Raw genomic sequence first — 16,017 nt, 5'->3', positions numbered from 1 at the left:
ACACTTCCTAAATTTAGGATTTTTTTATACTGATAAAACCTTATTTCATTTATACTTGAGGTGCATAAATATTTTAAAATTGTTAACTAAAAAACATATAGAGGAAGATATAAAAAGATATTCTGAAATTAATCTATAAATAACTCCTATAACTCAAATTTGCCTCAGGTTTCTCCAGCCTGTGGGTAAACATTACATTACAATGAAATTAGTCCACCAATTCTGAGAGATTATTGCCTCTGTCTTGGTGTCACAGGGTCTATTGTAAAGTATCCCCTGTAAATATTAGTATTTCTGGGAGCCAACAGAAGATGCCTCACATACTTCTATGAAAGAGTTGACTTCCACTGTCACTGCTTCTACTCTAACAGAATTTCCTGGGTGTCAACACGTGGACAGTTCATGTCTCATCACTTCCTGAGTGTCTGTTCTTCTTGTGTTCCTCTGGTGCTCCAATTCTTACAGAATTTATGGAGACACTCTTTTCTATTATACTGCATGTGTGGACCTAGGTAGCATCACTAATGTTCTGGGTCACACAAAACTCATGATGGGAATCAACTTTCAGCTTCTTCCTGCAACCCATATCTCTCTTTGAGTCTTAGACTTAGTCTGGAGACTAGAGAACAAATATGCTATCAACTCCATTTCCACACCCATAAGTACACAAAACTTCTGACAGATTCCCTTTTATTCCATTCTCCAGTTATTTTACAAATATGCATAGACTGCCTCCTACAAACTGGATACTCCATTAAGATTGGAGATACTGAAGAAAAAAGATGCAGTGGAGATAGACACAATAAAAAAATAAATATTAATATGACAGGAGTATAGACAGTGAGGTTAAATGTCTCAGATAAAGTACCTTTGAGCAGCTACCTGAATGAAGTGAAGGGGTGTGACATTTGCTTATTTGTAGGATGAACTGTTCCAGGTACATGAGACAGAATGTGCAAAGGCCCTGGGATGGGGATGTGCTCTCTGTATTCTAAGAATAGCAAGGAGGCCTAAATAGTTGCAGCTAAGTGAGCAAGGAATACAGCAAAGATATATGAGTTAAAGAACTATTTAGAGGTCACATAATTTAGGGCTATATCCCTATAAAAATCTTTCTTTTACTCAGAGGGAAAATGTTTTATACAAAAATATTTGTATAATGTTTTATACAAAGTAGTGGCATAGCCTTGGTTCTTTTTAACAGGCCAGCTGTAGTGGCTATTTGGAAAATAAATTCTGTTGGAGAAAATGTGGAACAAGGGAGCCCTGTTAGGAGGCTAAGGAAATAACTTATGGAAAAGAAGGTGAGGGTATAGACCAAGGCCATAGCAAATGTTGCAGAGAATAGTGTTAGATTCTGGATATATTTGGAATATAGGTAGGAGAGGATATGCTTGTGGATGTAGAATATAAAAGAGAGAAATAAAAGCCAAGGATGATTGCAGTGAATTTTGCCCAAGCATTTGGGCAGGGTGCATGGTCATTTATTGGAATGGGAAGAACATAGAAGAATCAGGCTTGAGGTAAGAGTTGCAATTTTAGGCATCTATGATTCAAATACCTAATAGAAACCTAAAGAGATACTAATAAATAGGGATTAGTTAGTGTTAGTCTCTCAGTTGTGTCCAACTCTGCGACCCCATGGACTGCAGCCCACCAGGCTCCTCTGTCCATGAGATTTTCCAGGCAAGGATACTGGAGTGGGTTGCGATTTCCTTCTCCAGGGGATCTTCCCAACCAGGAATTGAACTCAGGTCTCCTACACTTCAGGCTGATCCTTTACCAACTGAGCTACAAGGGAAGCCCAAAATAGGGATATATTAGTACAAATTGGAAATACAAATCTCGAGTTCAGGGGAAAAGTCTAGGAAGTAATAGATAACTGTTTGGGTCTAGATGGCAGATAGATGATGATAACCCAGAAGTTCAAATACGGTCACCAAGCAAGTGCATAGAGACAGAGAAGAAGCCTGAGAGATATGGAAAAACCAGCAAGGGAGGAAGAGGAGGAGAAGGTCATGAAGTAAAACGAGGACAAAGAGAAAAGTGTCTGGAAGATGAGTAAAGTTAAGGTGTCAAGGAGGGGATGATCAACACTGTCAACTGTCATTAACGGGTTATATATGATGAGGAATGAGAATTGTTTGGTAATTAGGTCACTGGTGACCTTGAAAAGAGCTATTTCAGAGGAATAGTTGGGGAGAAAGGCTGGTTATACGACCTTCAAGTGAGAAATGGGAGTAGAGGAAGTAGAGACAGAAAAGTATTTGGAGGCGTGATGAGGCAAAAGGGAGCAGTGACTAAAACGATAGCTGGAGGAGAGGTGGAGACAGATGTTCTTCTTCTGGGGATGAGAGCTATTACAGCCAGCTGTATTGGCTGATGGGAATGATCCAGTGACCAAGATGTCCTCAGGTGATTGTGACACGTTCCCTGGCTTCTCAGAGCCATCAGCAGAGCCTGCAGCTCCCTCTAGGGCCTTGTCTCTTGAGGCTTTGAAGTCTCTTTCATTGAAACATTGCTTACCCAGATTCACTTACTGATAGAAATCATTTGGGCTGCTCCTTTTATGAAAATTACCTTAAGGCCCTTGCTCCTTCTTTCCATATGAATGTTAAGAATTACCAAAAGTTGGACATCTGCCCATACTACTTATATCCCGAGCCTTCGCAAGGTATGGTTTTGTACTTTCTCCCCTGTCTTCTGACAAACATTAGTGCATATTAGTGGAGTGGTCCCACAGTCTCCTTTTTATGTATCTTCAGGGAACCTCTGATCAGGACACATGGATAACTTACAGGAAAGAGCCTCATGGGCATCCTTCAGTTTCCTTCTCTTTTTCCTTTCTAAGAACCACCATCAATGGGTGCAGACTAACTCCTCTTGGTCACCAACTTCACAGGCAAACAAGTCAGATTCTTGGCCTGGGCTCCATAAGGATCCACAGACCTTCCTTTAACCACAGACACAGTAGGACATTCAGAGCCTCTTTGGGGTCACTGGTAGTGCTACAGGGATTGTGGTCATGGATGTTAAGGGTCCTCTTCTTAGGCTGCTGACTCACCCTTACTCCCAGATTCCACTGTAAAACTGTATAAGAAAGCTTGGAGGGAGGAGCTGATGTGTGGCAAACCCACGGCCCCACAGAGAACAAATCCGACATCAGCTCTGTCTGCCTGTGGAGCACACCATCCTGATGCTACCTGGGCAGACATGTACACCCAAAGCGTGAGCTGACATGCAGTTTTATATATCATATTCTTGTTTAATAACACAACCACACATAACTGCAAGTGAAAAAAGTAGAGCCAATTTCAACAGCACGAGACAGGTTCTGTCAAAGTTCTGCTCCGTGCCATAGATTACAAGATAGGTGCTTAATTCATTTGTCATTTTTACTATTTAGACATTTCTTCACTGTTTCTCAGAGAGGTCCCTGAAGAGTAAACCTATCCCTTTCCAGAGGAATTTTTTTAATAATAAGAACTTGCTAAATCAAGTTCTAAATTTGTGACCTATATTATAGGAATAGGTTAAAGTAAATCCAGTGTAACATAATAGATGTTCCCTTTGAAAACATTGTTAGAAAATGTGTTAGAGATGAACATATTGAAAAATAATGCTTTTCAAATGAAAGCATTCAAAGCAGAGAATTGTGCAAGGTGAAGGATGCAAAGATGTAGAATATATGACTCCTGCTCTCAAGTATGTTACTCTGACTTTTCAGGGCCATTACAGTATGAATATAACCTATACCAATTTTCTACAAGACTGTCTAGTCTTATCTCCTCTCATTACATCCCTAGTCCATTCTCTTTCTTCATCCAGTTCTTCCTGTCTTAAAGTCTTTCTGGTTCTGTTTACCTATCGTTCTTCTTTTGAGATCTTACCCAAGTCCCATGTCCTTTGTAAGGCCCTTCCTGACATCTGCCCTAAGAGACTCAAATTGTCTTCTGAACACCAGTCACATCCATCATGGGTTCTATGCTTATGACACTTGGTCTGTACCGCCTCAAATTAGTAAGATATGATCCGTCTTATTAACAAAATTGTAAAGATCACTGAGGCAAGAATCATCTCTAACACAGCTGATTTCCCAAAACCTGCGATTCATGGGGTCGCAAAGAGTCGGACACGACTGAGCGACTGAACTGAACTGAACTGACTGAGTCAACAAAAAGATATCTTAGTAAAAACTGGTCCATAATAAAGATGATTTATTCAGATTGGGAAATCTCCAAAGAAAAGGTGAGACTTGAACTAGCCAATCAAAGGGGGGTATAGTTTTGAAAAAATAAAGAGACAAAGGATGATAATGTCATTTCCTGGAACCAGGAACCTTTGTTCAAGGAGCTTGAACAAAGGCATAGAATGAGAAGCAAACTGAAAGTATGCAGGAGAGCATGCAGAAGATGGTACAACTAGAGAGAAGGTCTCATGCTAAGAGCAAAGGGAGATATTTTTCTGTCAAATAAGGTGTGATCAGTTTATAAATGCCTTAAAATCCAGAAAGAGAGTACCACCCTTTCTTAGCATAGACATGGCAAAGAAGTATCATCTCAGGTTCCAGGGAAAGGATGGGTAGTGCAGCTGGGGTCTGTGTTGAGTAGAACTGTGAAGCCGTATCTTTGTTCACCTGAATAGAGGGTCATAAATAATAACTAATAATTCCACTGGTGTTGCCTTGGGGAACTGAAGCAGGTGTTTCACGTTTGCCATCTCTATTATATTGAGTTATGAATAGTTTCTTTGGAAGGAATGATGCTGAAGCTGAAACTCTAGTACTTTGGCCACCTCATGTGAAGAGTTGACTCATTGGAAAAGACTCTGATGCTGGGAGGGATTGGGGACAGGAGGAGAAGGGGACGACAGAGGATGAGATGGCTGGATGGCATCACTGACTTGATGGACGTAAATCTGAGTGAACTCCGGGAGTTGGTGATGGACAGGAGTCCTGGCGTGCTGCGATTCATGGGATCTCAAAGAGTTGGACACGACTGAGCAACTGAACTGAACTGAACTGATGAATGGTTTCTGAGAAGAGAAAGGACAGATTCCAGTGTTCATCCTGGCAATGGGAAGAGGGTGCATGCTTTGGGAATAAGCTGACCTCAGGCTTGAGGTGATGAGGGCTTGGGCTGGGTGTCAGCAGAGGAATAGAGAAGAAGAATCCACAGCACCTGTAAAACAAACAACTCTCTGGTTGAACAGAAGCAAAGCATCACAATTAGCTTTAAAGTTCTGAGCATAAGGGTCAGGGAGAATGCCAGAGTCTCTTCTTTGTAAGAATATAGTTTAATAAATTGCCAGCTGAGGCAAACAAACCCTTTTAACTGCCTCTACTCTCTTGGTCATGCAGGAGTTAAATATACAGAAAGCTGCAGAATGCTATTATTTTAGAGCCCTGTGAAAATGTAATTTGATTAGTCTATTGGACGATATTCCAAAGAACCAAATGTCTTCCATGAATCAGTCAGAAATGCTTAGGAAAACCAAAATAAAAAATGCTTTCCAAGCCAATAAAGGTGCTAATTAGTGCCTTCTGCATATCTCACTACATCTTCTCCAGTAATACATTTTGCAGGGTTAAGTGCAGTGTCTGCTGCTTCAGATGGCAGAAGTCCACCTAACAGTAGGGAGGATGGCTGGAGACTCAAGTATCTGAAAGGGAATCAGAACTGGCATTTTAACCCATGCAACGGGATGCATTCAGTAGAGCAGGGAAATTTTTTTCTCACTTTAATTTTCCTTCAGATCAGCCCTTAGGAATCTCAAAAATAGGAGGACCTTAATTTTTTCTTTGTTGCCTCCATGCCTTTAGAGAGTAAAATCTGGTTTTAAAAAACCTAACAAGAGTACTATCTTGGAAAGACAAAGAAATGGAGAAAATACAGAACCAAACACCCAGAGAAGAAGCCAGTGTGGAACTGAGGAGGCCTAGCAGTAAAAAGGGCTTCCCAGGTGGCACTAGTGGTAAAGAACCCTCCTACCAATGCAGGAGACATAAGAGACGGACGTTCAATCCCTGGGTCAGGAAGATCCTCTGGAGGAAGGCATGGCAACCCACTCCAGTATTCTTGCCCCCAGTATTCATGGAGAATCCCATGGACAGAGAAGCCTGGTGGGCTACAATCCATAAGGTTGCAAAGCGTTGGACACAACTGAAGGGACTTAGCATTTCCTCTGGAGGAGGAAATGGCAACGCACTCCAGTATTCTTCCCCGGAGAATCCCTTGGACAGAGGGGCCTGGCAGGCTGCAGTCCATGGGGTCACAAGAGTAGGACAGAACTCAGCAACTAAACCACCAGCAGCAGCAGGCTTATGTGGTGAACACAGGCCCATCTGTAATAGGCCCACTTCTTCTACCTGCAGAAGCTTGAGGAACAGTTTGTTTGTAACAGGAGCAGTTTGTCTGTCCCATGATGACATTCCCTGGGTGTCAAATTCGTGCTCTGATTAGAGGTCCCAGACTCCAATGCTTCCAGAAGCCAGTCAGGTGAGTGCTAATGAACCAGGCAGACTAGAAGAGACCAGAGAACTGCAGAGCGTGTCGCCTAACAGAGGCTGCCCTGAAGAGAACTGCACTGGGGCTGCTGGATCTTCTGGGTCTTAATGAAAATCCCAATGCTCCTGAGAACTAAACTACCAGCTTCTGGCTAATTATTGAAAACAGGCAAAAATGCAAGGGGCTGACCCTAACAAGCCTGTCTTCAGGTTCTAGGAAATTTACTTTATACATCAATGAAGTGGAAAACAAAAACAAAACTAAAACCAAAAAGCCCTCAGGCAGGCATAGAATAATAGTCTCACGCTGTCCTGTGCAAGTTTCAGCTGTCTGGGTCCAAGCACTGGGAAGGCCAGTTGCTGCTTCCACAGTCACCACAGGAGGTAAATGCATAACAACACTGAAAATGCCCCTTAGTCTCCTAGGACACTGGGAGCCCCGATGCAACACGGAAATGAAACCAGTGAAGCTGCTTAATTTCTGATCATTGTATTGTAATTTTAAAAATCAGGCTTATCTAGTGAATTTAAATCTGAGCTTGGCAGCAGAGAAGTCTATGCATCTGAATATATTGGATAGAGATTGACGTTGTGTCATTTTAAACAAGATCAAGACGAAAGAGGATGATGAGTCTAACAAAAGATGTAAAAGCTGTATCTGAACATTAGTGAGAGTGGGGTTCGGGTAAGGAGAGTCAAACATCTCGCCCAGCCCCTAATCATCAGCAATGTCTGGGCCTTAAAGGGAGCCATAAAGTGGAAGGAGAGAAAGCCTTTCCCCTGCTGATGCTATAACTGTGTAAGGCTTTCATATGTGTGTCATCAAACCATAAGACTCCCCCACTGTGAACTAGCAGGTCTACTTGGCACATTCCCTAGAAAATATGTTATCTTTAGGGGCTCCTTTTCCCCTGTGGGGCTGCCCTGGGTTTCCTGGCAACCAGATCAGTCCTGAAGCTGGACAGCAGAGCTGCGGTGTGTGATCCATGGAACATGACCACTAAATCTGTGTGGACACTAGAATCCCATGAGGAAGCCCTGGGTGAAGGGACGTGGTAGTTTCTGGATGACTTAGATTTTCTATGGGGCTATGGCTTTTAAAAACCCAACAAGGCTGTGCTAACTCTTTTCATCAATATCTGAAACGGGTCATTTCCTCTCTGACAGTTTGAGCAATTTTCCGTGACCACAATGTCAGCCCCCTGGTCTGGATGTACACGTTCATTCACAAGTTCCAGGAAATCCAGCTCAATAGCCAACAACCAGAAAAGACTGATGTAGTGGCAAGAGTGGTGACACTGGCAGAATATGAAGCCAGATATTCCTGAACTCTAGAATATTTTATGTGAGAAATGTTGCTCAGAAACTCCAAAATTCTCTGGATAAGCACAAATGGAGGCTGACTTTGTAAGATATATGCAAAGCAATAGATGAAAGGGGGGAGAGAAATAGAAAAAAATAACTGCTTAAAATGATAAATATTTATTTTAACCTTTCATTTTGGACAACCTATTATTTAATTCATCAAGTCATTACAACATGACTACCAAAAATTATACCATGCTTGCGTCTATAACATGATTAATAAAGTGGCAAATAGGCTTTCTTTCCATGTGACAACTTCAATCAATTGGCATTGGTTTTATGATTTGAGCAGCTCTGAGGCTGAATTCAGCGAGCAAGAGTCCAGCATGGATTAGTACTGCCTTCCAGGTGGCTCTATCAGGACTTCCCTGTTAGCTCTGTTGGTAAAGAATCCACCTGCAATGCAGGAGACCCTGGTTCGATTCCTGGGTCAGGAAGATCCACTGGAGAAGGGATAGGCTACCCACTCCAGTATTCTTGGGCTTCCCCTGTGGCTCAGCTGGTAAAGAATCCGCCTGCAATGTGGGAGACCTGGGTTCAATCCCTGGGTTGGGAAGATCCCCTGGCGAAGGGAAAGGCTACCCACTCCAGTATTCTTGCCTACAGAAGCCCATGGACAGAGGAGCCTGGGGGGCTACAGTCCATAGGGTCACAAAGATTCAGACAGAACTGAAATGACTTAGCACGCACACACACCGAAATGAGAGATTTGAACAGATGATGTTTTTCAAACTGTGGATCTTGGAGGTGACTCACAGGGTAAAAGAAGAGCTAAGTGGTAATCCACTTTGTCCAGAACAACACTCCTTTTACATAATTAAATTACTGGAAATTTGTAAAAGAATTCCTTTGCTAAAACCCATATTTTTAAAACTATAGATATAACAAGCAAAAAAGACTGGAATTTGGACTCTATGTTCATTTCTAATTTGGTTCATAAGTTTGAGTCAGATAAGAAATGTCACATATTTATTATAATAATGGTCATTCACCTTGAAAGCGCAGATGTCTGCTACAGGGTTATCTCACGAAACAGGTTCTGAGTACTGCATCGGCCCCTGAATAGGCCTCTCTGGCATCCGACATGTAGCTCTTCTATTCTGTCCTCAGCACCACTAACCAGGCAAATGGACTTGCAGCATCATCTTTCTCACATGTACTTGTTTGCTGAAAAACTTTTTGTGGTTTTCCATGTCCTGACACATACATATAAACTCACCTTTCTGACTTTCAGGTCAGCTACAGACAGTCTGTTGACAGTGTAGTGTCTTGAAACAACAGCACCATCAAAAATAAATTGTTGCCTCCTACTGACCATGGGAAACTCACTTACTCTGAGCCTCAGTTTGCTTCTCTGTTAAGTGGAAATGAATGCTACTTGTTTCATGGATAAATTTTGTGCATGTAACATGCTTAGTACATTGCTTCACACAAAGATAATGTTAAATAAATAGTAACTTATTATTGTTATAATGAGCTTCCCAGGTGGCTCAGTGGTAAAGAATCCACCTGCCAGTGCAAGAGATGCAGGAGACAAGGGTTCTATCCTTTGGAGTAAGAAATGGCAACCCACTCCAGTATTCTTGCCTCAAAATTCCATGGACAGAGAAGCCTGGTAGGCTGCAGTCCTTGGGGTCACAAAAAGAGTCAGACACGACTAGGCATGCACCCACTTATTATCGCTATAATACATAATAAAGGTAATGATAAATTCCTGGATCTGCTATTTTTGACTGTGTGATCATGGGCTCATTACTCAACTTTCCATGAGTCTCAATTTCCTTATCTGAAATGTAAGAGTAAGTGCTAAATCATAAGACTGTTGTAAGGATTAGGTGGTACATATTAATGGAAGATACTCCAGGTATGCTGGGTCCTTCATGTATTGTCTGTCCTTGCTCCTCAATCTTATGTACCAGGAGAGAATATCCCAAAATGTCCTGTGATCTAATCAGCTTAGCCGTATCACTATGTTTGACCTTGCTATAGACCCTCTTCTTTCATGACAACACCTCTTCCATTTATCAAGTTATTCCCATTCCTAAAAATCCAAGACAGGTACTTCTTTAATGACAATACCTCTTCCATTTATCAAGTTATTCCCATTCTTAAAAATCCAAGACAGGTACTTCTTCCTCCATGAAACCTTGCTGACTACTTCATTCACCGCTGACTTCCCTCTTCACTGAGCAACTACCCCATTTCCTCAAGGGCTTGTCACACAATTTAGCCATTAATTATGTTCTGTCTTGTTTGGTACAGATGCCTTGTATCTCATGTTGATAACCATCTTGCATATGGAAATCAATCCCATGTTGGCTCAGTTGAGGGTGAGAAAAGTATTCCATGAGAAAACAAGGAAATTAAGCTCATCTCCTCTTTTTTGTTGCAGTTCCTTTTCCTGAAAAAGGACTGGTTCAAATGACTGTGAAAGACTACATGAGGTAGGTGGCAGGATGGCTGTTTCACTCCAGGGTTGTACTGACACGTCTTTCATAAGCGAAATGGAAGTGAGGAGGTCTCTTAGTAATGCCGTGGGTCTTGGCATCTTGGCACTGGTTCAGCCAGAGTACCTAGACTATTTTCACCAGCCTTGAGAAAAATAGAGGTTCTTTAACTGTCCTAAAGGAGTGAGCAGAATAAATCAGTAAATGCTGACTTAGGGGGAAATTTAATGAAAATATATTCCTAAATGGTATTCTACCAAAATTCAGCTATTCATGAGAACCTGTTCATAAAATAGTTACATTCATTTTTTCATATTGCCAATGTGATTATCATGCTATTAACTAGACAATATTACACATAATTTCCAGTGCTAGGTAGAAAGCAGTTTGAGTTTCCTAATATGAGGATAGACTAGGTCTCAAAATGGTCCCAACAGCAGCAGCAATATCACCTGTGAACTTAATAGAATTCCAAGTCACTTCAGCACACTGCTTCAGAAAATCTGGACCTAAGGGTCAGAAATCAATGTTTTTGTAAGCCTTTCAAATATTCTGAAGCACACTGTTTAAGAACCACTGGAGTGGACCATGTGCATTGGAGGACCGGGAACTCTGCCTCCTCCACTGTAGTCACTCTTGCATTTTCCAGATCATTCAAACTAGTAGAAAACCAAATATTCAATACTGTATTCTTCCAACTTGTATCCATTCACACCTACAGTGCTACTTGGGCATAATTTTTCCCTCTTAGAAGATTATATGTTTTTGCTAATCACAGAACCATATAGAGATAGGGACCACAGAAATTCTTCAGGAAACTCGTTTTGTGGAAGAGGAAAATGAGAGTCAAAGCCAAGGACTCAACCACGCTCTTCCTTAGAACTGTGACTATATGTGGCTTCCCCTGGATCCAAGTCCAGGCCAGTGACTGGGTAGCTCTGCTGAACTTTACAAAATAAGGTATGAATCTCAAACACGGAGTGAAACAAAAATTATGGCAGGCCTAGGACACACTGAGAGGAGGCAGGAAGTGAAAGGCATCTTCTGCCTGTCTTCCAAGAAAAGTGAAAGCGCTAGTCGCTGCGTCGTGTCCATCTCTTTATACCCCATGGACTGCAGCTCACCAGGCTCCTCTGTCCATGGGATTCTCCAGGCAAGAATACTGGAGTAAGAAGCTATTCCCTTCTCCAGGGGATCTTCCCCATCCAAGGATCAAACCCACATCTCCTGCATTGCAGGCAGATTATATACTGTCTGAGCCCATGCATTGGAGAAGGAAATGGCAACCCACCTCAGTGTTCTTGCCTGGAGAATCCTAGGGACAGGGGAGCCTGGTGGGCTGCCGTCTATGGGGTCGCACAGAGTCGGACACGACTGAAGCGACTTAGCAGCAGCAGCAGCAGAGCCACCAGGGAAGCCCCTCCAAGGCTCCCAGAATCATCTATTAAAACAGAATCTTTATTTTTCAGAAATGTGCACTTTCTCAGCCTTAGGGCAGAGAAGCAATTGAACAAAGATAGGTAGTGCCCAGCTATTCTTACCAAACATGGACAGGACTAAGGCAAATTCAGGAGCCTATGTAAGATAATTTGGTCGCCTTGGGATAATTGATATCAACATTGTATTCTTCAATAAATTATAATTTTTTGCCAACTTCTATTATATTTGATGAAACTAGATGAGTTATAGTATATCTAAGCTATATAAAAGTGAACTATAACAGTTCTATTCTGTTTGGAAACACTTTCAAGTGACTTGTACTGCCTACTAGGATAGAGAGACACACATTTTCGCTTTTACTGTAGTATAGGGGAGCCCAGGTGGCTCAATGGTAAAGAATCCACCTGCCAATGAAGGAGACACAGGTTCAATCCCTGGGTCAGGAAGATCCCTTGGAGGAGGAAATGGCAACCCACTCCAGTATTCGTGCCTGGAGAATCCCATGGACAGGGAGTGTTGTGGGCTATAGGGTCTCAAAAGAGTCGGGAACAACTAAGCAAGCTGAGCACATACACAGAATAAAGGAGTTTGCTGGAGTTGCACATGGATGACAGCACCTGGGGAGTGTTAACTATGCAATATGAAATCCTCCACCATTAAGGGAAGATGCTTCAGTGACCTCTGAAAGAGAGGCTTACCGTACCTCTTTCATCCCATAATCTTAACTTCTTCCTGAAAGTTAGTGCCTTGCAAAGCTGTTTTCCTGAAAGGTTCCCCAGTGATTTACCATCTGTCAAAAGTGAGACATTCTGTCGCCTTTGTAATGAGCACTAGCGGGCACCTAACACCTAAATTCTCACACCTTCTGTAACACAATGCTCTTGAAGAGAGGAGCAATTCCTCCGCTGCCTGTAGTCTCTTCTTCGAAGATGTGGCCATTATGAGATGATGAGAAATGAAGAGGAAATGCAAGTGTTTGCTCTGGAAGGGAAAGAGTCACAGTGACCTCCCAGGGGACTCTCTAAATCAACACATCTCATCAGTGGTATTTCCCCCAACTGCAGATCTCTGCATCAGTTTTCAGAAACTCCCACTCTCTCCAGAGGGACCAGTTCCAACTCTTGCCATTCTGCTGCCAGTATACCACAAAGGTATGTGATTTCCAGGCACTTTTTATCCAGAGAAATCGTTTTGTGCAACAGTGGGTTTCATGAAATTACAAACAGGCACTTGAGAAATACTTGTTGAATGAATCGGTGAGAGAATGAATATAGAATTTCCAAACTCCGACCTGCAAGAACAATGTGAAAGTCAGTGAAGTTGCACTAAATATCTGTCATTGGGGAAATGGCCAGATAAACTATTGGCTCACCCATTTTATGGAATTCTACAGAGTGATAAAAGGAATAGACAGAGACAACTTCACTAACTTATAATGATCTTTAAGTAATATTTTAAGAGGAAAAAAATCAAGATGCAGAAAGATACATAGAATAAGTTACTGTTTATAAAGCCAACAAGTGAAAACTATAAAGCATATATGTAACTATATAAAAAAAAAATGCCTAGGAGGATACACATAAATTCAGTAGGAAGGGAGTCAGGATTGGTAGGGGTAATAACCAAGGGGAGAGAGACCCTTATGTAAGATATTATAATTTGTAACAAGGTGAATGCATTTTATGTTTTTCTTACATGGGTAAATATAGATAAAAAGTTAATGATGTAGAACATATTTTTTAATGACAAATCAATCAATACTTATATTCTTGGCCATGAGAATGTGAGCCACTAGAAAACAAGATTATGTTATTTTTGTTCTTTTTTTGTCCCCTGGGTGCCTAGCTGAGAGGCATGACAGACATTCAATGAATATTTGTATAAATGAGTAAGATAAAAATTTGTAGATGAAGTCAATAAATAAAAAATTAAATCTTTCATTCAAAATTTAGATTTTTTTGTAGGAGTTTTTTCTCCCTCAAATTTTTTTCTATAATATCAAATGATTGGCACCCCCAGTTCACCAGTTCTTTCCAATAATTAAAAGATCCAGCCTGAGCCATTTAAGCCCCACAGTAGTAGTTCTTGGCTTATCTTTTCTTCCTTAGTAGAATCTTAGGAGGCAAAGCACAAGATCTCTATGTCACATAAGAAAGTGTGAAGTAGATGTTGGAACGTGATGCTGGGTGGCCTGCCAACTGAGACTAGAGGTGGCTATTGTTGAATGTGTGGATGGCTAAATAAATGAATTGTAGTTAATCCAATTTAATTGCTGGCATCATGAAAGTAAAATTATCCAAGCTATCTCAAATAAGCTCCCTAGACTTGCATGTAAAAGGTAAACAGAAACTTTTGAAGATGAACCTAAGAAAACCTGATTAAAAGTTCTGGCTCCCATGGAGCCCATGAGTTTTAAACAGTCATTAGCATAGTCACTAAAAAGTTCAGTGATTAGAAAGTGAGGTGGATATATAAATATAATTTCCAGATAACTGAAGCGTATCATTTTAAGTGCCAACACTGAATAGAACAACTTGAAAAAATACTTCTTTTCAGCCAAGTCCAAAAAAATACAGAACATATTTTAACCCCACCTAGGGACTTAAACTCATTATTTGTGATCAGACTTGCAGTGTCCATTTAGTGATATCCTCAACAAATTTGTGTGACTAGGGATGCCCCTGACTGATACTCTTTTTAATTATTTTAATATTTAATAATTTAAATATTCTTTTTAAATATCTTTCTTTTAAAATATTCCACTGTTTTCAGGATTTTTTTTCCTTCTGTTTCATATTGACATCATCTACCATTTTTTGTGGGTATCACTCCACTGCTTCTGGTTTTTGTCCCACAATCTCCTTGCTCCATCTAATTGAACATTTCCATGTTGTGAAATGGAAAACCTGTTAAGTAAACTCATTGTACAGTACAGACAAGCAGTCCCTGAGTGGGGGTAATGGACTATCCTTTGAGGAAGTATATATGAGCTCTAGTAAATACACCATCTGTTTTTGTCTATTCAGATTCCTCCTTTACTAAATATCTGGAAGATTGAGTGGGTGAAGTGACTAGGAAAAAAATGACTTTTGGTTAAATGAACTGTTACTGGATAAAGATATTCATATTTTCACTGCAGCATTCCGGAATGGCTGGAATTTTGGGAAAAAGATCCAGTGGAGATTCTCTTGGATCTGGGGTTTGGTGCTGATGAGCCAGACATCTGCACTCGAATCCCAGCCAGATTCCTGGGTTGTGGCTCAGCAGCCAGAGGAATCAACATCCGTGTTTTTCTTGAAGCTCAAAAGCAGCGAATGGACACTGAGAACCCTAACTTGTACAGTAAGTGAGGACCACTTGGCATCGGAATCTCAGCAGTGGCCATGAGAAGTCAGATGAACCACAGTACTAGGAGGGATGGGCCAGGAGATCTGTGCAGTAGCAATCAAACCCAGAGCTCAGTGGCTTCAGACAGAAACAGGCTTATGTCTTGATAACTCTCTGTGTTCACTGTGGATTGATGTATACATGAGGGGGAAGATGGGCTTCCCTGATGGCTCAGATGGTAAAGAATCTGCCTGCAATGCGGGAGCCTCAGTTGCAGTCCCTGGGTCAGGAAGATCCCTTGGAGAAGGAAATAGCTACCCACTCCAGTATTTTTGCCTGGAGAATCCCATGGACAGATGAGCCTGGCTGGCTACAGTCCATGAGGAGGAAGAGAGATCTGTTCCATGATGTTTTCCTTATCCATGGACTTGACTCCACTGTCTGGAACATACTGGCTGGCAGTAACAGGGAAAAGGTGGAAATAGAGAACCATGTGTTGTTGTTCAGTTGGTAAGTTGCATCCAACTCTTTGTGACCCTATGGACTGCCGCACACCAGGCACTAGGCCTTAAAGCCTCCTGCTCAGAACTTACACATATCAAGTGTGTTCAGATTTCATTGTCCAAAATAAATCATGTGGCCACACTTAACTCCAAAAGGGTGACAATGTGCAATCCTACTACATGCAGAGAAGATAATACTATACTGCTAAATAGCACTAATACATACTGTAGCCACATACCCAGAGGTCAGAGAACCCAGAATTTGGCAAAGCTTATCATGGGTCACTAAGTGAAACCTTAATTTTCTCATCTATGAGGCTTATAACACTCTTATTCCACCATGAGCTGTGATTGGTAGTTATAAATATGTCACATCTTCAGATTTGTGGATTAACTAGACTTCCTTGGTGACTCAGATGGTAAAGAATCT

General features: G+C 41.4%; 1 protein-coding gene across 1 annotated transcript in view; it reads left to right on the top strand.

Annotated features, from left to right (window-relative positions):
* The window catches only part of ITPRID1 (ITPR interacting domain containing 1), a 123,324-nt gene that overhangs the window by 40,954 nt on the left and 66,353 nt on the right, over positions 1 to 16,017 (top strand). The window contains exons 6-8 of the mRNA XM_025291222.3: positions 10,263 to 10,314; positions 12,822 to 12,908; positions 14,897 to 15,099. Of these exons, the coding sequence (XP_025147007.3) occupies positions 10,263 to 10,314; positions 12,822 to 12,908; positions 14,897 to 15,099 (342 nt within the window). The remainder of the gene's footprint in view (positions 1 to 10,262; positions 10,315 to 12,821; positions 12,909 to 14,896; positions 15,100 to 16,017) is intronic.

The sequence above is a fragment of the Bubalus bubalis genome, chromosome 8 (assembly GCF_019923935.1).
Source record: "Bubalus bubalis isolate 160015118507 breed Murrah chromosome 8, NDDB_SH_1, whole genome shotgun sequence".
Classification (NCBI taxonomy): domain Eukaryota; kingdom Metazoa; phylum Chordata; class Mammalia; order Artiodactyla; family Bovidae; genus Bubalus; species Bubalus bubalis.
Note: the sequence above shows the minus strand (reverse complement) of the source record. Positions and strands in the feature narration are given on the sequence as shown.